Genomic DNA, 23,260 nt, shown 5'->3' with positions numbered 1-23,260 from the left:
ACTCACTATTCTGCTGGTGGAGTCACTGTGTACATACATTACATTACTTATCCTGTACTGATCCTGAGTTACATCCTGTATTATATTCCAGAGCTGCACTCACTATTCTGCTGGTACAGTCACTGTGTACATACATTACATTACTTATCCTGTACTGATCCTGAGTTACATCCTGTATTATACTCCAGAGCTGCACTCACTATTCTGCTGGTGGAGTCACTGTGTACATACATTACATTACTTATCCTGTACTGATCCTGAGTTACATCCTGTATTATATTCCAGAGCTGCACTCACTATTCTGCTGGTACAGTCACTGTGTACATACATTACATTACTTATCCTGTACTGATCCTGAGTTACATCCTGTATTATACTCCAGAGCTGCACTCACTATTCTACTGGTAGAGTCACTGTGTACATACATTACATTACTTATCCTGTACTGATCCTGAGCTACATCCTGTATTATACTCCAGAGCTGCACTCACTATTCTACTGGTGCAGTCACTGTGTACATACATTATATTACTTATCCTGTACTGATCCTGAGTTACATCCTGTATTATACTCCAGAGCTGCACTCACTATTCTACTGTTGCAGTCACTGTGTACATACATTACATTACTTATCCTGCACTGATCCTGAGTTACATCCTGCATTATACTCCAGAGCTGCACTCACTATTCTGCTGGTGCAGTCACTGTGTACATACATTATATTACTTATCCTGTACTGATCCTGAGTTACATCCTGCATTATACTCCAGAGCTGCACTCACTATTCTGCTGGTGCAGTCACTGTGTACATACATTACATTACTTATCCTGTACTGATCCTGAGTTACATCCTGCATTATACTCCAGAGCTGCACTCACTATTCTGCTGGTGGAGTCACTGTGTACATACATTATATTACTTATCCTGTACTGATCCTGAGTTACATCCTGTATTATACTCCAGAGCTGCACTCACTATTCTGCTGGTGCAGTCACTGTGTACATACATTACATTACTTATCCTGCACTGATCCTGAGTTACATCCTGCATTATACTCCAGAGCTGCACTCACTATTCTGGTGGTGCAGTCACTGTGTACATACATTATATTACTTATCCTGTACTGATCCTGAGTTACATCCTGCATTATACTCCAGAGCTGCACTCACTATTCTGCTGGTGCAGTCACTGTGTACATACATTACATTACTTATCCTGTACTGATCCTGCGTTACATCCTGCATTATACTCCAGAGCTGCACTCACTATTCTGCTGGTGCAGTCACTGTGTACATACATTACATTACTTATCCTGTACTGATCCTGAGTTACATCCTGCATTATACTCCAGAGCTGCACTCACTATTCTGCTGGTGCAGTCACTGTGTACATACATTACATTACTGATCCTGTACTGATCCTGAGTTACATCCTGCATTATACTCCAGAGCTGCACTCACTATTCTGCTGGTGGAGTCACTGTGTACATACATTATATTACTTATCCTGTACTGATCCTGAGTTACATCCTGTATTATACTCCAGAGCTGCACTCACTATTCTGCTGGTGCAGTCACTGTGTACATACATTACATTACTTATCCTGTACTGATCCTGAGTTACATCCTGCATTATACTCCAGAGCTGCACTCACTATTCTGCTGGTGCAGTCACTGTGTACATACATTACATTACTGATCCTGTACTGATCCTGAGTTACATCCTGCATTATACTCCAGAGCTGCACTCACTATTCTGCTGGTGGAGTCACTGTGTACATACATTACATTACTTATCCTGTACTGATCCTGAGTTACATCCTGTATTATACTCCAGAGCTGCACTCACTATTCTCCTGGTGCAGTCACTGTGTACATACATTACATTACTGATCCTGTACTGATCCTGAGTTACCTCCTGTATTATACTCCAGAGCTGCACTCACTATTCTCCTGGTGCAGTCACTGTGTACGTACATTACATTACTTATCCTGTACTGATCCTGAGTTACATCCTGTATTATACTCCAGAGCTGCACTCACTATTCTGCTGGTGCAGTCACTGTGTACATACGTTACATTACTTATCCTGTACTGATCCTGAGTTACATCCTGTATTATACTCCAGAGCTGCACTCACTATTCTGCTGGTGCAGTCACTGTGTACATACATTACATTACTTATCCTGTACTGATCCTGAGTTACATCCTGTATTATATCCCAGAGCTGCACTCACTATTCTGCTGGTGCAGTCACTGTGTACATACATTACATTACTTATCCTGCACTGATCCTGAGTTACATCCTGTATTATACTCCAGAGCTGCACTCACTATTCTGCTGGTGGAGTCACTGTGTACATACATTACATTACTTATCCTGTACTGATCCTGAGTTATATCCAGTATTATACTCCAGAACTGCACTCACTATTCTGCTGGTGCAGTCACGGTGTACATACATTACATTACTTATCCTGTACTGATCCTGAGTTACATCCTGTATTATACTCCAGAGCTGCACTCACTATTCTGCTGGTGGAGTCACTGTGTACATACATTACATTACTTATCCTGTACTGATCCTGAGTTACATCCTGTATTATACTCCAGAGCTGCACTCACTATTCTGCTGGTGCAGTCACTGTGTGCTGTTTATGATGACATTAGTGACAGTGCTGTGAGCTCCTCCTATGAGTGAAGTGATGTCACCTCAGTCACATGTATGGGCGTGGCGTCATGGCTCCTGTCTGGTGGGCGTGTTTTCCCGTCCTGTGACTTGTGGGCGTGGTTTCCCGTCCAGGAAGCGGTCGGTGCAGTCGATTGCAGCATGGAGAGCGGGGTGTACGGAGCGGCTAAGGCCGGGGGCAGTTTTGACCTGCTGGATTTCCTCAAACGTCCGGAGACCATCCTGAGGCTGCTCAGCGCTGTGAGTACTGACGGTGGCGCGGCAGCACGAGATGTGCAGAGTTATACCGGAGGGGGGAGGGGGCTGAGCACCTGCTGGGGGCGGTGGTGACAGGTTCCAGGGACAGCGGTAATGTAGTCAGAGCACTTGTCTATGATGAGAGTTGTAGTTTCATGACATCATTGCCTGGAGTTTTAGTTACACAGGGCATGCAGTCAGTAGCTGGGGCCCTGCAGGGCATGCTGGGAGTTGTAGTTTCTTTTTACGCTTGTGTTTTCCAGGGAATTCTGGAATATGTAGTCCACTGTGGGGGGCTCTGCTGTACTCACTGGGGGTTGTAGTCCACTGTGGGGGTCTCTGCTGTACTCACTGGGGGTTGTAGTCCACTGTGGGGGGCTCTGCTGTACTCACTGGGGGTTGTAGTCCGCTGTGGGGGGGCTCTGCAGAACACGCTGGGGGTTGTAGTCCGCTGTGGGGGGGATCTGCAGAACACGCTGGGGGTTGTAGTCCGCTGTGGGAGGGATCTGCAGAACACGCTGGGGGTTGTAGTCCGCTGTGGGAGGGATCTGCAGAACACGCTGGGGGTTGTAGTCCGCTGTGGGGGGGCTCTGCAGAACACGCTGGGGGTTGTAGTCCGCTGTGGGGGGGCTCTGCAGAACACGCTGGGGGTTGTAGTCCGCTGTGGGGGGGCTCTGCAGAACACGCTGGGGGTTGTAGTCCGCTGTGGGGGGGATCTGCAGAACACGCTGGGGGTTGTAGTCCGCTGTGGGGGGGATCTGCAGAACACGCTGGGGGTTGTAGTCCGCTGTGGGGGGGCTCTGCAGAACACGCTGGGGGTTGTAGTCCGCTGTGGGGGGGATCTGCAGAACACGCTGGGGGTTGTAGTCCGCTGTGGGGGGGCTCTGCAGAACACGCTGGGGGTTGTAGTCCGCTGTGGGGGGGCTCTGCAGAACACGCTGGGGGTTGTAGTCCGCTGTGGGGGGGCTCTGCAGAATACGCTGGGGGTTGTAGTCCGCTGTGGGGGGGCTCTGCAGAACACGCTGGGGGTTGTAGTCCGCTGTGGGGGGGCTCTGCAGAACACGCTGGGGGTTGTAGTCCGCTGTGGGGGGGCTCTGCAGAACACGCTGGGGGTTGTAGTCCGCTGTGGGGGGGCTCTGCAGAACACGCTGGGGGTTGTAGTCCGCTGTGGGGGCTCTGCAGAACACGCTGGGGGTTGTAGTCCGCTGTGGGGGCTCTGCAGAACACGCTGGGGGTTGTAGTCCGCTGTGGGGGGGCTCCCTCTCCTGTACACTTTTAGCCGCTCTCCTCTATATAATAAATATTGGATTATTCCTGGAGGTCATGTGACCCCTGGCGTGGGCACAGTGTAGGATTTGTGATGCTCGTTAGACCCTAAATAACGACCTGTGACGTTGCAGCTCCCTGTGGTCATGTGACCACCTCCTGATGACACAGGACCCTGGCACTGCCAGCTGCTCTGCTCCTCGGAGACGTCTCCCATCAGATACGTCTGATGTTGGCAGCACCCGCCCTACTGATGGGTGGCATCTCTAAGGCTGTGTCGTCTGCTACATGATTTAGTTTAACGCTTCTGACCAGGGTGTTAAAACTTTTGCAACGGGGCCTAGAAAGTTGGATGACTTGTGCCAGGCTGGTATAAACATCCTCCGCCGAGCGCCCAGAATAAGACCCAGGACCTCGGGGCCGGATCACGCCTCAATGTTAATAATTATCTGGCTCTGTGGGAATGACTGGGTTAATTTAAATGTTTCCTGTCCTGGGTGGAGAATTCAATAGGATGTCCTTTTAACCCCTCGCATTCCGGAGGAGACGCCAATATTAACCCTGCATGAGCCGGAGTCACCTGACTCCTTTTCCTGAGTCATATGCTGGGATTATCCCGGGTGGTCACATGCGCCTGCGTCTTGTGATCAGTGGGGTCTGTTTACAGGGGGTGATATGAGAGATCTGGGAGGGAGGGGGACGCACCTCGTTCACTGTCTGGCTTCGGGGGGGGTAGATCCGTTTCTACAGCCTGATCCGGGCTGACACGGTTGACGTGGGGCTGCCGCTGCGAGGCTGGGGACCCACCAGATGTCACCGTCCGGCGCTGAACGAGGAGGCAGTAGTTTTCTGTTTTGAGATTTTTTTTTGCTTTAGGAAACGCGTTTTGCTAATTTTTTTTCAGAAGCTTCGTCACCTCCCGAAATGTGCGGAACCAAATTAGTTTATTGTCCGTTCTTTTCCTGTGTTTCTGAATTGTTAAAAAGATAATTACATTTGAACAGAACTTTTTGTTTCCTTTAAATTTCTCCTGTTTTTGATACTTTTGTTTCTATTATTATTATTGTTAAAAAGCCCAGAATCAGAATTGCAACATTTTTACACTTGATGTTTGTGTGGGGTGCAGGCAGGAAGGTGGGTGGGGGATGAGTGCGGGTTTTCTGGTAACTCTTTCATTTCATTTTGGTAAAGCTTCCTAATAAGAGATGAGCGCAGGACTCCTCCGGTCACAGATACATGTGTGGCACCTCCACTGTCACGGGGAGTTGAGGCACGAGCAAAGGGCACTCTGGCTGCAGGGGCATGGATGAAGGGGGTGTATAGCCCCCCGATTGTGCAGGGGCTTGTATGTGTTTGGCACCTCTGGTTGTGCAGGGGCTTGGATGTAGTGGGTGTATGGCGGTTGTGCAGGGGCTTGGATGTAGTGGGTGTATGGCGGTTGTGCAGGGGCTTGGATGTAGTGGGTGTATGGCGGTTGTGCAGGGGCTTGGATGAAGTGGGTGTATGGCGGTTGTCCAGGGGCTTGGATGTAGTGGGTGTATGGCCCCCCGGTTGTCCAGGGGCTTGGATGTAGTGGGTGTATAGCCCCCCGGTTGTCCAGGGGCTTGGATGTAGTGGGTGTATGGCCCCCCGGTTGTCCAGGGGCTTGGATGTAGTGGGTGTATGGCCCCCCGGTTGTCCAGGGGCTTGGATGTAGTGGGTGTATGGCCCCCCGGTTGTCCAGGGGCTTGGATGTAGTGGGTGTATGGCCCCCCGGTTGTCCAGGGGCTTGGATGTAGTGGGTGTATGGCCCCCCGGTTGTCCAGGGGCTTGGATGTAGTGGGTGTATGGCCCCCCGGTTGTCCAGGGGCTTGGATGTAGTGGGTGTATGGCCCCCCGGTTGTCCAGGGGCTTGGATGTAGTGAGTGTATGGCTCCCCCGGTTGTCCAGGGGCTTGGATGTAGTGAGTGTATGGCTCCCCCGGTTGTCCAGGGGCTTGGATGTAGTGAGTGTATGGCTCCCCCGGTTGTCCAGGGGCTTGGATGTAGTGAGTGTATGGCTCCCCCGGTTGTCCAGGGGCTTGGATGTAGTGAGTGTATGGCTCCCCCGGTTGTCCAGGGGCTTGGATGTAGTGAGTGTATGGCTCCCCCGGTTGTACAAGGGCCTGGATGTAGTGGGTGTATGGCTCCCCCGGTTGTCCAGGGGCTTGGATGTAGTGAGTGTATGGCCCCCCGGTTGTCCAGGGGCTTGGATGTAGTGAGTGTATGGCTCCCCCGGTTGTCCAGGGGCTTGGATGTAGTGAGTGTATGGCTCCCCCGGTTGTCCAGGGGCTTGGATGTAGTGAGTGTATGGCTCCCCTGGTTGTACAAGGGCCTGGATGTAGTGGGTGTATGGCTCCCCGGTTGTCCAGGGGCTTGGATGATGCGGGTTCATGGCCCCCCGATTGTGCACGGGTGTGGATGAAGCTAGTGCATTGTCCCCTGGTTTTGCAGGGTCCCCAAGTAACAAAAGCAGAGAATAGGAATAATGCCTCTTAAATCCTCTTATTAGCTGGTGTGAAACTACAATTCCCAGCATGCCCAGGAACGGGAAAGCCATAGATTGGAGGCTATCGCTATTATTTGCGCCGGGCCTGTCCATCAGTGACACCTCACGGCCGTCCTCTTTTGTCGCCCATGGTCCTAGTGTGATGCAGATATTACAGCGTCATACACACTACAACTCCCAGGAGGTTGTGCACGAACATGGTGGGTCAGATACATGGGGTGAAATGTGTCAGTCATATTTTATGAATGAGTACATTGTCACCTATCCCCCCCTGCTGGTGAGTCCAGGACCTGTACTTACTTACTGACTGGTGGTGGGTGACCTTTGCCTTTCTCCGCTGCTGGAGGTCCGTGACAGTATGATGAGGGTTGTGTGCTCTGCTGTTCCCTCCATATGGATTTATTGCCCTGTCATGTGGAAAGACAAACTGGAAACATGACGATCCCATGATTCTAATCTGTGATTACAGGTTTCCAGGATGTTACAGGGACGGGGCGCCGCTGATCAGCAGGGATGTGCTGCCCGGCAGTGTTATATGGACACTGGTGACACTGTATGGAATAATATTTAGGCATTCTATTGTGAAAATAGTTGAACCTTTTATGGCAGTATAATATATAATATTTAGGCATTTGGCGGCATTGTTTGGCATTACTTAAGCATTACATATGGGAAGTATAGTGGTGTGAAAAAGTGTTTGCCCCCTTCCTGATATCTTATTCTTTTGCATGTTTGTCACACGTAAATGTTTCAGATCACAAAACAAATTCAAATATTAGACAAAGATAACACAAGTAAACACAAAATGCAGTTTTTAAATGAAGGTCTTTATTATTAAGGGAAAAAGAAATCCAAACCTACAGAGCCCTGTGTGAAAAAGTTTGTCCCCCCCCTTAAAACATAAATTAACTGTGGTTGATCAGATCTTTGGGAAGCTGAGTTCTATTTCCCTAGCCACACACAGGCCTGATTACTGCCACTCCTGTTCTCAATCAAGAAATCACTTAAATACAACCTGCCTGACAAAGTGAAGTAGACCAAAAGATCCTCAAAAGCTAGACATCATGCTTTGATCCAAAGAAATTCAGGAACAATGTAATTGAGATCTATCAGTCTGGAAAAGGTTATAAAGCCATTTCTAAAGCTTTGGGACTCCAGCGAACCACAGCGAGAGCCATTATCCACAAATGGCAAAAACAAGGAACAGTGGTGAACCTTCCCAGGAGTAGCCGGCCGACCAAAATTACCCCAAGAACGCAACGATGACTCATCCAAGAGGTCACAAAAGACCCCACAACAACATCCAAAGAACCGCGGGCCTCACTTGCCTCAGTTAAGATCAGTGTTCATGATTCCATCATAAGAAAGAGACTGGGCAAAAATGGCATGCATGGCAGAGTTCCAAGACGAAAACCACTTCTCAGCGAAAAGAGCATAAAGGCTTGTCTCAGTTTTGCCAGAAAACATCTTGATGATCGCCAAGACTTTTGGGAGAATACTCTGTGCTCTGACTTGACAAAAGTTGCCGATTAATGTCTGTAAAGCACTGCGGAATTAATGGCGCTATGTAAGTGAGTAAATTAAAAAAAACAAAAACAACTTTTTGGAAGGTATATGTCCCATTGCATCTGGCGTAGAAGTAACACTGCATTTCAGAAAAGGAACATCATACCAACAGTAAAATATGGTGGTGGTTGTGTGATTATCTAGGGCTGTTTTTCTGCTTCAAGACCTGGAAGACTTGCTGTGGTAAATGGAACCATGAATTCTGCTGTCTACCCAAAAATCCTGAAGCTGAATGTCCGGCCATCTGTTTGTGGCCTCAAGCTGAAGCGCACTTGGGTTATGCAGCAGGACAATGATCTAAAACACACCAGCAAGTCCACCACTGAATGGCTTAAGACAAAACAAAATTAAGACTTTAGAGTGGCCTAGTCAAAATCCTGACCTTAATACGATTGAGTTGCTGTGGCATGACCTTAAAAAGGCGGTTCATGCTCGGAAACCCTCCAATGTGGTTGAATTACAACAATTTTGCAAAGATGAGTGGGCCAAAATTCCTCCAGAGCGTTGTAAAAGACTCATTACCAGTTATCGCAAATGCTTGATTGTAGTTGTTGGTGCTAAGGGTGGCTCAACCAGTTATTAGGTTTAAGGGGCAATCACTTTCATACAGGGCACTGTAGGTTTGGATTTCTTTTTCCCTGAATAATAAAGACCTTCACTTAATAACTGCATCTTGTGCTTACTTGTGTCATCTTTGTCTAATATTTATATTTGTCTGAAACAAGTGTGACAAACATGCAAAAGAATCAGAAATCAGGAAGGGGACAAACACTTTTTCACACCACTGTATATTGCAGTGTTATGTCTACTCTATAAGGTAGTATTATTTGGACCATATATGGCAGTATTTGGCTGTATATATCAGATATTTGGGCTGTGCTGTTTGGGCATTGTATGGCAGTATTAAAAACAGTGGGAGTAAAAAGTATGAATTAAATTTTTTTTTTTTAGATATGTAATGAACTCCACCCCATGACAACACTTCCTGTCTTGCTGTGACAGTTCATTGTGCAGGTTCACATATCGCCTACTATGGTCTAATATAGTCGTCTTTAAGATGCCTGGATATGGGGGAGGGGACTTTATTTTCAGGGTTTTTTTTTTTGTCCCCCTTCTTCAGGTTTTTGCCCTCATCGTCTTCGCCTGCATTCTGACGGACGGCTATGTGAATAAACAGGAGACGAGCACACTCATCTGCATCTTCAATGCGAACATGGACGCCTGTCACTACGGCATAGGGATCGGCGTCCTGGCCTTCCTGGGAGCGCTCGCCTTTCTCGGCTTGGACGTCTACTTCCCATCGCTCAGCAACGTCAACACTCGGAAATACATTGTGCTCTCCGACCTGGGCTTCGCGGGTAAGTAAATCCACGTAGAGGGAAGCGGCTGCTGTCAGCGTCTGACCATGGAATATAAATGGCGCCATCGGTCCATCACCAATGGGCTACCATAACAGAAGGGGGTATACCAAAAATCTCCGTCCTCTCCATCTTGGCTTCACTTTATGCGAGATTAGTACTTGCAGTCTATATAGTCCAAGTAATCAGATGATCACAGGTTTGAGCCACTTATAACGACTAAAGAAAAAGCTAAAGACTTATTTAAACAAATAAAAAAAATAAAAATAAGAAAAAAATAAAAAAGTCCATCAAAATGTAAGATTTAAGCCAACGGCAAAAATAAGCAAAACACCGTATGGCACCAATAAAAATGTTAGTTCACCACACAAAGAACAAATAAGTATGGCTTGTAGAAAATGGTGACACAAGCAGAATAAAAATATCTTAAATATATAAAAATTATTTTTTTAAATATATTCTCATATATATATATATATATCTCTAATCTCTATATATCTCAAGCTTGAGAAAGGTCCACAGCATTGGACCGAAACGTCGCCACATGGGCTAATAAACGATTCTTTTTCATTTTCTATCTGTGTGCTGCCTCCAATTTTTTGTGTATATATGTGTGTGTATATATATATATTTTAGTACAGACCAAAAGTTTGGACACACCTTCTCATTTAAAGATTTTTCTGTATTTTCATGACTATGAAAATTGTACATTCACACTGAAGGCATCAAAACTATGAATTAACACATGTGGAATTATATACTTAACAAAAAAGTGTGAAACAACTGAAAATATGTCTTATGTTCTAGGTTCTTCAAAGTAGCCACCTTTTGCTTTGATGACTGCTTTGCACACTCTTGGCATTCTCTTGATGAGCTTCAAGAGGTAGTCACCAGAAATGGTTTTCACTTCACAGGTGTGCCCTGTCAGGTTTAACAAGTGGGATTTCTTGCCTTATAAATGTGGTTGGGACCATCAGATGTGTTGTGCAGAAGTCAGGTGGATACACAGCTGGTAGTCCTACTGAACAGACTGTTAGAATTTGTATTATGGCAAGAAAAAAGCAGCTAAGTAAAGAAAAACAAGTGGCCATCATTACTTTAAGAAATGAAGGTCAGTCAGTGCGAAAAATTGGGAAAACTTTGAAAGTGTCCCCAAGTGCAGTTGCAAAAACCATCAAGCGCTACAAAGAAACTGGCTCACATGAGGACCGCCCCAGGAAAGGAAGACCAAGAGTCACCTCTGCTTCTGAGGATAAGTTTATCCGAGTCACCAGCCTCAGAAATCGCAGGTTAACAGCAGCTCAGATTAGAGACCAGGTCAATGCCACACAGCGTTCTAGCAGCAGACACATCTCTACAACAACTGTTAAGAGGAGACTTTGTGCAGCAGGCCTTCATGGTAAAATAGCTGCTAGGAAACCACTGCTAAGGACAGGCAACAAGCAGAAGAGACTTGTTTGGGCTAAAGAACACAAAGAATGGACATTAGACCAGTGGAAATCTGTGCTTTGGTCTGATGAGTCCAAATTTGAGATCTTTGGTTCCAACCACCGTGTCTTTGTGCGACGCAGAAAAGGTGAACGGATGGACTCTACATGCCTGGTTCCCACCGTGAAGCATGAAGGAGGAGGTGTGATGGTGTGGGGGTGCTTTGCTGGTGACACTGTTGGGGATTTATTCAAAATTGAAGGCATACTGAACCAGCATGGCTACCACAGCATCTTGCAGCGGCATGCTATTCCATCCGGTTTGCGTTTAGTTGGACCATCATTTATTTTCCAACAGGACAATGACCCCAAATACACCTCCAGGCTGTGTAAGGGCTATTTGACCAAGAAGGAGAGTGATGGGGTGCTACGCCAGATGACCTGGCCTCCACAGTCACCAGACCTGAACCCAATCGAGATGGTTTGGGGTGAGCTGGACCGCAGAGTGAAGGCAAAAGGGCCAACAAGTGCTAAGCATCTCTGGGAACTCCTTCAAGATTGTTGGAAGACCATTTCCGGTGACTACCTCTAGAAGCTCATCAAGAGAATGCCAAGAGTGTGCAAAGCAGTCATCAAAGCAAAAAGTGGCTACTTTGAAGAACCTAGACTATAAGACATATTTTCAGTTTCACACTTTTTTGTTAAGTATAAATCCAGAAAAATCTTTAAATGAGAAGGTGTGTCCAAACTTTTGGTCTGTACTATATATATATATATATTTTCTTTTACAAAGTTACGTATTGTCCTAAACATGAAAATCTAACCCCCCCCCCCCAAAAAAAAACCCCCACACCTATAATAATCTTTATTTTTATATAGCGCCAACATATTCCACAGCGCTTTACATACATTATCATTGCTGTCCCCATTGGGGCTCAGAATCTAAATTCCCTATCAGTATGTCTTTGAAGTGTGGGAGGAAACCGGAGAACCCGGAGGAAACCCACACAAACACGGGGAGAACATACAAACTCCTTGCCGATGTTGTCCTATACAAGTTTCGTAATTGTACCCACCTGAAGAATCATGTTACAGGGGCATTTTTTCCTGTAAAACAAGGAAGGAAACAATGGTGGATTTTTTTTTTTCACATTCCACTTTTTGTTATTTTTTTTATTTATATAATTCAATTATTCTTTTTTTTTAAATAGTTTATTTTGAAATATTTTCCTTTTTCTCATATAAATAACATTATCACATGAATAGTTATAACAAAATTAAGCAAAACATTTTAGATGCTTCTTCTCGTGGCGCAGTGCTCAACACTGCTATTCTCCCTAGAATTAGGTCAATCATCCTATGTAACATCTAAGGATGGGTAGGGTACGGGGAGTAGATAGGTAGATCTCCAGAGGGATCTCCACATCGAACACCTGAGAAATCAACCCCTGTACTCTTTTCCAGAACAGAGATATTGTCTGACCATCCCAGAATATATGCGGCAATGAGCCCACAGCCCCCAGACATCTCCAGCATCTGTCTGACGTGGTTGGGTATATATTATGCAAAACCTCCGGGATATGATACCAATGCATCAGTATCTTGTATTGATTTTCCTTTTGTATTACACATGTGGTTGATTTAGCTGCCTTGGACCATATAACCTGCCAGGTAGTAGGTGGGAGCTCCCTCCCCAAATATCTCCCCCACTTAGTCATATAAGTATGTTTTGGAGGGGGAACTGATGGCGTAGTGAACAGTATGTTATACAGTTATATGAAAAAGTTTGGGCACCCCTATTAATCTTAAGCTTAATGTTTTATAAAAATTGGTGTTTTTGCAACAGCTATTTCCGTTTGATATATGTAATAACTGTTGGACACAGTAATGTTTCTGCCTTGAAATGAGGTTTATTGTACTAACAGAAAATGTGCAATCTGCATTCAAACAAAATTTGACAGGTGCATAAGTATGGGCACCTCACCAGAAAAGTGACATTAATATTTAGTTAATCCTCCTTTTGCAAAAATAACAGCCTCTAGTCGCTTCCTGTAGCTTTTAATGATTTCCTGGATCCTGGATTAAGGTATTTTTGACCATTCCTCTTTACAAAACAATTCCAGTTCAGTTAAGTTTGATGGTCGCCGAGCATGGACAGCCCTCTTCAAATGATCCCACAGATGTTCAATGATATTCAGGTCTGGGGACTGGGATGGCCATTCCAGAATATTGTAATTGTTCCTCTGCATGAATGCCTGAGTAGATTTGGAGCGGTGTTTTGGATCATTGTCTTGCTGAAAGATCCATCCCCTGCGTAACTTCAACTTTATCACTGATTCTTGAACATTATTGTCAAGAATCTGCGGATACTGAGTGGAATCCATGCGTCCCTCAACTTTAACAAGATTCCCGGTGCCGGCATTGGCCACACAGCCCCAAAGCATGACGGAACCTCCACCAAATTTTACTGTGGGTAGCAAGTGTTTTTCTTGGAATGCTGTGTTTTTTTGCCGCCATGCATAACGCCTTTTTGTATGACCAAACAACTCAATCTTGGTTTCATCAGTCCACAGGACCTTTTTCCTAAAAGAAATTCGCTTCTCCAAATGTGCTTTTGCATACCTCAGATCACTCTGTTCGTGGCGTGCTTGCAGAAACGGCTTCTTTCGCATCACTCTCCCATACAGCTTCTCCTTGTGCAAAGTGCGTTGTATAGTTGACCGATGCACAGTGACACCATCTGCAGCAAGTTGATGCTGCAGCTCTCTGGAGGTGGTCTGAGGATTGTCCTTGACTGATCTCACCATTCTTCTTCCCTGCCTTTCTGATGTTTTTCTTGGCCTGCCACTTCTGGCCTTAACAAGAACTGTCCCTGTGTTCTTCCATTTCCTTACTATGTTCCTCACAGTGGAAACTGACAGGTTAAATCTCTGAGACAGCTTTTTGTATCCTTCCCCTGAACAACTATGTTGAATAATCTTTGTTTTCAGATCATTTGACAGTTGTTTTGAGGAGCCCATGATGCCACTCTTCAGAGGAGATTCAAACAGGAGAACAACTTGCAAGTGGCCACTTTAAGTAGCTTTTCACATGATTGCATACACCTGGCTATGAAGTTCAAAGCTCAATGAGGTTACAAAACCAAAAAAAGTACTTTAGTCAGTCAGTAAAAAGTAGGTAGGAGTATTTAAAACAAGAAAATGATAAGGGTGCCCATACTTATGCACCGGTCAAATTTTGTTTGAATGCAGATTGCACATTTTCTGTTAGTACAATAAACCTCATTTCAAGGCAGAAACATTACTGTGTCCAACAGTTATTACATATATCAAACTGAAATAGCTGTTGCAAAAACACCAATTTTTATAAAACATTAAGCTTAAGATTAATAGGGTGCCCAAACTTTTTCATATAACTGTAGATGTCAGTGATCAATGCCTTTGTAGATGGATTCCCCTTACGGAGTCGTTCAAAGGGAGTGGGGATGGAGAATGTTGTGTTTTTATATAAAGTCAGGGCTAGGTGATGGATTTGTAAGTACAAGAAGTAGGTCTAAGGCTATGTGCCCACGATGCAGAAATGCTGCAGATTTTTTCCGCTTCTCCCTGGCAGGAAAAACGCACTGCGATTGTACATGCTTTTTTCCTGCCAGGGACATGCGGATGTGAAGCGTTCTTCTCATGCATTTCTGCATGCGGGTTATCAAAGCGCTTTCCAAGCGATTTTAGCATCACTTGGAAAGTGCTTGACAACTTGGTCACACTATATGGTGTGACCAAGTTAATAGTTGAAAAAAGATTAAAAATGGTAAAAAAACAACAAAAAAACATACCTTCTGATGGCCCCCGGTCCTTTCATGACGTCAGCCAGTGTGAAAGGTCCTTTCATGACGTCAGCCAGTGTGAAAGGTCCTTTCATGACGTCAGCCAGTGTGAAAGGTCCTTTCATGACGTCAGCCAGTGTGAAAGGTCCTTTCATGACGTCAGCCAGTGTGAAAGGTCCTTTCATGACGTCAGCCAGTGTGAAAGGTCCTTTCATGACGTCAGCCAGTGTGAAAGGTCCTTTCATGACGTCAGCCAGTGTGAAAGGTCCTTTCATGACGTCAGCCAGTGTGAAAGGTCCTTTCATGACGTCAGCCAGTGTGAAAGGTCCTTTCATGACGTCAGCCAGTGTGAAAGGACCTTTCATGACGTCAGCCAGTGTGAAAGGACCTTTCATGACGTCAGCCAGTGTGAAAGGACCTTTCATGACGTCAGCCAGTGTGAAAGGACCTTTCATGACGTCAGCCAGTGTGAAAGGACCTTTCATGACGTCAGCCAGTGTGAAAGGACCTTTCAGACCATCTCGAGCCGTACAAGAGACCGGACGCATCATACAGGAGACCGGGGGACATCGGAAGGTGAGTATATGTTTATTTTTTATTTTAAATTCTTTTTTTTAACAGGTACCCAGGTCTGGATGAGAGTCTCCTCTTCTCCAGACCCGGGTACCATCCGCACATTAAATCGCTTAACCCCTTTCTGGCCTGGGGTGTATTAGTATGCCCCAGGCCATCACCCCGGTTCAGTGAGGGCTCCAGCGATGAGCTCGCACTGAACCGAGCACATGTCAGATGATTATTACAGCTGGCATGTGCCCGCAACAGCCGCAGGTGGAATCTCGATCCACCCGCGGCTGTTAACCAGTTAAATGCCACTGTCAATCTCTGACAGCGGCATTTAACAGCGCCGCGCCGGAAGCGCGTCACTTACCCCGCCCATCAGTAACCCCGTCACGTGATCGCAGGTCACTGATGGGTAGGCATGACAACCCTGGGTCTGCAGCAGACCCCAGTGGTTGTCATGTAAAGATCGCTATGAGCGCCACCTAGTGGTCGGCGCTCATAACACAGGAACATTTCTGCTACATAAAGGTGATCTGTTCATCGATCAGACAGTTGCTGCTTCTAGTTTCCTATGGAGACTATAGAAGCAAGCAAAAAGTGTAAAAAAAAAAAATATATATATTTTTAAAAATATTAAAAATATAAAAATTGAAATCATGCCCCTTTTGCCCTATTCAAAATAAAATAATAAAACATTAACCCCACATACACATATTTGGCATCGCCGCGTTCAGAATCGCCTGATCTATCAATATAAAAAAATAATTAATCCGATTGGTAAACGGCGTAATGAGAAAAAAATTCCAAACGCCAGAATTACGTTTTTTTGGTCGATGCAACATTGCAATAAAATGCCATAACGGGCGATCAAAACATCGGATCTACCCCAAAATAAAAACTTAAGCTCGGCACGCAAAAAATAAGCCCTAACCCGGCCCCAGATCCCGAAAAATAGAGATGCTACGTGTCTCGGAAAATGGCGCCATTTTTTAAAATTTTTTGTTAGCAAACTTTGGATTTTTTTTTTCACCACTTAAATAAAAAAGAACCTATACATGTTTGGTGTCTAAGAACTCGTAATGACCTGGAGAATAATAATGGCAGGTTAGTTTTAGCATGCAGTGAACGTGGAAAAGAGAAAAAAAAACAAAAAACTGTGTAATTGCATTCTTTTTGCAATTTCACTTCACTTGGAATTTTTCTCCCGTTTTCCAGTACACGATATGGTAAAACTAGTAATGGCGTTTAAAAGTACAACTCGTCTCGCAAAAAAATAAGCCCTCACATGGCCATATTGACCAAAAAATAAAAACGCTATGGCTCTGGGAACAAGGGGAGCAAAAAACAGAAAATCCCAAGGTTGCGAAGGGGTTAATATCCGCATGTGCACATGTAGTGATGCGGATATTAAGCGATTCAATGCAAGTCAATGGCGGCAATTACGCTGCGTGTCAGCAAAATTAATCGACATGCTGCTTATTTTTCCGCAATGATAATCCGCAGTGGAAATTTCCGCAGCATGTGCACAGCACATGCGGATTATCATTGGGGACCACGGGGCACGTATTACCAAGCGTTTTTTTTTAAGTGTTTTCGCTTTGGAAATTCCGCGGCAAAAACGCTTGAAAAACGCATAGTGGGCACGCAGCCTTAAGTGGAAGTTTGAATTGTTTTCCAAGTCTGCAAAGGAAGAATATTCCTGTTAAAGGGGTCAACAATGTCCGCGTAATAAAATAGTTGTGCTTGAAGCCATGGTTCCGTCATAGCTGCAGTAAGCCTATCAGGTATGGAGGGTGTAAAAAGGAAGGAGCTTATAGGGGACCTGGGAGAGATCAATGGGAAGGCCCTGCTGCCCACCCTCCAGATTTTCATTGTAAATGACAGATAGCCCAGCAGAGGCACCGAGGGGCATGAACTCCCATCTCTCCATAGCAATGAATTGGGATGGGCAGGAGCCATCCAAAGTTTCTCGATCTCTACCCATTTGCTGTAAGCCTGCAAAGAGGCCCAAGCTGGTACCCTTCTAAGATGTACAGCTAAATAATACCTCCAGATATCTGAAAAGGCTATACCAACCCCCCCTGCGTTTTCGGAGATGTGAGAACCGATTTTGCGAATTCATTTATTTAATAAATTAAATTCAAAACTGCAACTCGTCCTACAAGGAACAAGGCCTCATATGGTTATGTTAATAGAAAAAAAAAAGAAGTTTGGGCTCTTGGAGGGGAAAAAAAGAGAACTTGCCTGGTAGGGAAGGAGTTAAAAAAAATAATCTTTTTTTTAGTCCTAAGTCTCATCCAGATTCCCTGTGTGAATTCTCACTGGTCACCACTAGAGGGAGAGTGCTGATCAAATCTTGAGTCTATGAATTTGCGTTCTCTGGGCTCCCTCTAGTGGCAGCTGTTGGAACAGAAAATCATCAATTACATTTTTTTCCATCTGATTCTTTTATAAAAAAAAAAATTAATACGTTTTTTATTTCTATAGCGCCAACATATTCCGCAGCACTTTACATTTTAGAGGGGACTTGTACAGACAATAAAAGACATTACAGAATAACAATAATCACATAAATCAAGAGGAGAGAGGGCCCTGCTCGCAAGCTTACAATATATGGGGAAATAGGGGAGACACAAAGGGTGGATGGTAACAATTGCTTGTATTGTACCGTCAACCATCAATGTAATAAATAGGGTAATCACATAATTCTAAATGAACCAGCCACCAATCAGTATGTGAACAAGTACAGACACAGAAGTCTATTTAAGTACATGGGGGACGTGTGAACAGAAGATACGAGTGTCCTGAAGGAAGTGTTGTATGGGGAAAAAAAGAGATAGTTAGATAAGGGAGGTGGGGCAATAGGTCAGTCTGAAATGTGTTTTTAAGGCACGCTTAAAACTGGGTATCGTGGATTAATCGATGAGTCCTGGGTAGTGCGTTCCAAAGAATTGGCGCAGCATGTGAGAAGTTTTGGAGACGTGAGTGGGAGGGTTTGGATTATTGAGGATGTTAGTCTTAGGTCATTAGCAGAACGGAGCGCACAGGTAGGGTGGTAGACTGAGATAAGAGAGGAGATGTAGGGCAGTGCTGAAGCATGGAGCGCTTTGTGAGTAAGGGTGATGAGTTTATATTGAACTCTATAGCGGATGGGTAACCAGTGCAACGACTGACACAGGGGGGAGGCATCGGTGTAGCGGTTGGCGAGGAATATGATCCTGGCTGCCGCATTCAGGACAGATTGGAGAGGGGAGAGTTTAGTAAGAGGGAGACCGATTAGTCAAATTTAAGAAATGGTTGAATTCTAGAGATGTTTTTGAGGTGGAGATGACATGAGCGGGCGAGTGTATGGATCTGGGGAGAGAAGGAAAGATGTGAATCAAGTATAACCCCAAGACAGCGGGCTTGTTGCTGGGAAGTAATGATGGAGCCACAAATGGAGATGGCAATGTTGGGCATGGGTAGGTTAGTGGAGGGAAGAAACACAAGAAGTTCAGTTCATTTTGTTTTTTTTCTTCCCTAAGTAAGCAGCGCCCAAGAAGTATTGCCATGGTTTTTTTTTGTGCCCATGATTAATTGATCTAAGGTAAAAATCTTGTGTTTAAAAAAAAATAAATCAATAATGTTATTTGAAAGATTACCAGCCCGGCATTGGGAGGAATGTTACTCATGTTACACTCTGCATTTGTCTTTCAGGTCTCTGGTGTTTCCTGTGGTTTGTTGGCTTCTGCTTCTTGGCCAATCAGTGGGCATCAACAGTTCCTAAATTAACTCTTACGGGGGCTGATAACGCGCGGGCGGCTATTGCCTTCAGCTTCTTCTCCATCCTGTCCTGGGTAAGTCTCCTGTCGCTATCCAGCTTAAAAACTCTGCAGTGATGTTGTAAAATCTGCCTGTCTGATAGAGAAGGTAGTGATGGTTTATTACTGTCTCTGCCTGCTGTATACGCAGTGCTAGCCAAGCTGACTGCTCTTCCTCCTCCATAGACAGTGGTCATGAGATCCCCCTGCTTAAAGGAAGAGAGCAGGAGCTGCTGGGTCACAGGAGACCCAGGCGGCTCTTCTATACAGCCAGGAGTCTGCATTTACCCTGGAACCCGGGCTATTATGAAAGCCCCAGTTACAGGGGAAATAAGATGAAAATAAAAATATTTCAATATTTAAATGCCCCCTCCCAAAGGTCTTTTATGACACTATGGGGGGGGGGCACAGTTTGTGAAATAAATGAAAAATAAATTAAGATGTATAACAGGTAAAAAAATAATAATGCCACTATCAATCCAAATTGACTAAAAAAAGTGAGTTTAAATGTATTTTAGTGGGGGGAAAAAATAAAAAAAATTGGGAAAAAAAATATCAATCTTAATGGGGTAGTTCCTCTCCTGTTAGCCCCCGGGAGACCTTACCACGTTAGTAACATTGATGCCTCGCTGTCTTCACAGTTCCCTCTGGCGAGCATTGCCTTTAAGAAGTACAGGATGGGGGTGGAAGACTTCAACACCAGCTACATGGACCCCAACTTGTCCCCCGCCTCGCCTTACTCCAGCTACCCGGATGCCGTCAGCGACAACTACCAGCGGCCGCCGTTCACACAAAGCGCAGAGACAGACGACGGGTACAAGCCGCCGGCATACTGAGCCCCCCGGCCTGAGAGCTGTATAGACACCGAGTCACCGGAGGCCATGGTCGCCGACTGTCAGCTCTACGGCTTTGCAAGCCTGGCTACGCTCTTCCGCTTCCCAAGTGCCTTATCCAGTGCCGCCAGCAGACAGACACGTGGTCTTCACCTCGTCCAGGGGCGCCAATGGCGTCTCATCGCCGCCTCTGCCATGTCTTTGTAATCTTATAGCCCATTAGATGTCAAAATGTAGATTTATTTTATTTTTCTCGCCTCACTCCAAACCAGACTTGGAGGGAGGGTCACCGGGTGGTGACCTAGGATCAGTCACTGGATATTTAAGCTTCAGATACACACAGCTGTAGTATGGCTGCCAGTAACCCCTTAAAAGCTTTGTGCGTGATTTCTAAGTTAATGTAAACTCAGTTGTGCCATCTGGTGGATCTTGTGATGAACTGTGGGTCCCCCGCTGCCTTAAATATGAGAGGGTGTTGGTCTGGTCGGTCCCGTTTCAGATAGCAGATTTTGCTTTGTTGCTAGCACAAGATGAGCCCCACTAGTCACCATTGAGCTTTGGTTTATTTAAAGGGGTTATCCAGAACCTCCCCCTTCCATATTGGGAGGTGACATGGTGTCTATTCTCCAGGTATCGTGCACACTCATCACGATTGTGCATACATCCTATTCTAATCAGTAGGACAGGTGCACAAATGACTGACGCCATGTCTACGGCATTTTTTTCTTTATGTAAACCAAAATGACACCTTTTTAAAGGGGGTTGCCCAGAATTGAAAACACATGGCTGGCGTTACAAGCCTTGTTTTATTTTAGTACAACCCCTTTTAAGCGCTACTTAATTTTTGTAAAGGGCTAGACTACAATCCAGCTGAAAAAGACTGTGCAGACTCCTCCTAATCATTGTTGAAGACACTCCCTCTGATTCTAATTGGCTGAGTGCAGCTGACTGCTCACAAAGCTCCTCCCTATGTCCTTTCCAGTTAGATTCCTGGCACAATAGTGTTTTGTTCTCCCAGTGGCACTGACACTGGTTTATGAATGACTGAGGATAATTTTGATGGCATGACATTATAGAGATCCTGTTTAGCTTACGGTATTGGCGCGGTGGTGGTTTTTTTTGGTTTGAAAGTCTCATTTATAACACATTTGTGTATTATATATTCCTTTTTACATTTTTATTTTTAACTTTAAACCTGCCAAACGTTATGGCCTCAAGCTTTGTTCACTAGTTTCGAGCAGTTTGGACACTGAAGATATGGAAAATTTCACCAGCGTCACCCCTCCCCCATAGGTCATTATATTGAATGTATTTTATATAACTACTGCCTTACACATTGTGCCAAACTGTTACTGAGGGCAGGAGTCTCATCACGTCGCTCTCCCTCGCCCCCCAGGATAGCGTGACAGCTTTGACTGGCAGTTGCTACCAAGGGCGGCTGCATTCAGCCATTGGAGACGTCTTTAGCACATGGCGGGGGAGAGGATGGTGGAGGGGAAATCATTCTGGTGCTGGGATAAATGAGGCATTTTGCTGTGTGTCACTTTGCACAGGTTTGAATTTCAATAAAGTTTTTTCTCCACGGAGTTATGTTGCCCCCTGCTGTCCTACACATGTAATGATTTGCTCCTTCCCAGTAGAATTTATTTTTTTTTAAAGGGGTACACTCAGCAAGTTTGGCGCCTTGATTCTTGGGATTGTAAAGTATTCCTGAAGCTAATTTTTAGGCTGCTAAGGAGATTTTCCAGAACTTCAGCGGTAGTCTGCACAATGTCATGCCATAACAACTTCGCACCAGACTGACTAATCGAAGGACGAATGCAGGACTCCGATCCGGCAGGTACGGACCACCAAAGTGACAACTGGATCACGCTAATCTGAATCCTTTTGCTAATATACCATAAAGGTAGCTTACAGAATAAAGCAGTTTAATTAGTATATATTAATAATATTTATTGTTATAGTGCCATTTATTCTATGGTGCTTTACATGTGAAAAAGGGGTATAATACAAGAACAATTACAATAATCTTGAACAATACAAGTCAGCGACTGGTTCAGGAGGAGCGAGGACCCTGCTCGTGAGGGCTCACAATCTACAAGGGATGGGTGAGGATACAGTAGGTGGGGGTAGAGCTGGTCGTGCAGCAGTATGGTGGTTACTGCAGGTTGTAGGCTTGTCGGAATAGGTGGGTCTTCAGGTTCCTTTTGAAGGTTTCCATGGTAGGAGAGAGTCTGATGTGCTGGGATAGAGAGTCCAGTGTAAGGGGGATGCACAGGAGAAATCTTGTATGCGATTGTGGGAAGAGGAGATAAGAGGGGAGTAGAGAAGATCGTGAGGATCGGAGGTTGCGTGCAGGTATGTAACGGGAGACTAGGTCAGAGATATATGGAGGAGATAGGTTGTGGATGGCTTTGTATGCCATGGTTAGGGTCTTGAACTGGAATCTCTGGTCAATGGGGAGCCAGTGAAGAGATTGACAGAGAGGAGAGGCCGGGGAATAGCGGGGGTACAGGTGGATTAGTCGAGCAGCAGAGTTTAGGATGGATTGGAGGGGTGCGAGAGTGTTGGAAGGGAGGCCACAGAGCAGGATGTTGCAGTAGTCGAGGCGAGAGATGATGAGGGCATGCACTAGTGTTTTTGCAGATTCGTGGTTGAGGAATGTGTGGATCCGGGAGATATTTTTGAGTTGTAATCTGCAGGAAGTGGAAAGGGCTTGGATATGTGCTTTGAAGGAGAGATCAGAGTCCAGGGTTACCCCAAGGCAGTGAGCTTGCGGGACTGGGGAGAGTGAACAGCCATTGACGTTGATAGGTCGGGTGGGGGGGGGGGGGGTTGAGCGAGATGGTGGAAAGATGATGAATTCAGTTTTATCCATGTTAAGTTTTAGAAATCTAGCAGAGAAGAAAGATGAGATAGCGGACAGACATTGTGGGATTCTGGTTAGTAGGGAGGAGGCATCGGTTCCAGAGAGGTAGATCTGTGTGTCGTCAGCATAGAGGTGATACTGAAAGCTGTGAGACTGAGCTGTCCCAGGCCGAAGGTGTAGATGGAGAAGAGCAGAGGTCCTAGAACTGAACCTTGGGGGACACCAACAGGGGGCGAGATGATGATGTGGTGTGTGAGTGGGAGACACAATGTCCGGTCTGTTAGGTATGAAGAGATCCAAGATAG

At 45.4% G+C, this 23,260-nt stretch overlaps 1 protein-coding gene across 1 annotated transcript; it reads left to right on the top strand.

Annotated features, from left to right (window-relative positions):
* Nucleotides 1–2,754: 2,754 nt before the first annotated feature.
* SYNGR2 (synaptogyrin 2) lies at nt 2,755–21,672 on the top strand. Its single transcript, XM_073682515.1, has 4 exons — nt 2,755–2,929; nt 9,405–9,642; nt 19,150–19,289; nt 19,895–21,672. The coding sequence occupies exons 1-4, from the start codon at nt 2,831–2,833 to the stop codon at nt 20,087–20,089; spliced, it is 672 nt and encodes a 223-aa protein (XP_073538616.1). The 5' UTR covers nt 2,755–2,830; the 3' UTR covers nt 20,090–21,672.
* The last annotated feature ends 1,588 nt before the right edge of the window (nt 21,673–23,260 follow it).

The sequence above is a fragment of the Phyllobates terribilis genome, unplaced genomic scaffold, assembly GCF_046119375.1.
Source record: "Phyllobates terribilis strain yellow unplaced genomic scaffold, ASM4611937v1 Scaffold_5__5_contigs__length_657084704, whole genome shotgun sequence".
NCBI classification, from domain to species: domain Eukaryota; kingdom Metazoa; phylum Chordata; class Amphibia; order Anura; family Dendrobatidae; genus Phyllobates; species Phyllobates terribilis.
Note: the sequence above shows the minus strand (reverse complement) of the source record. Positions and strands in the feature narration are given on the sequence as shown.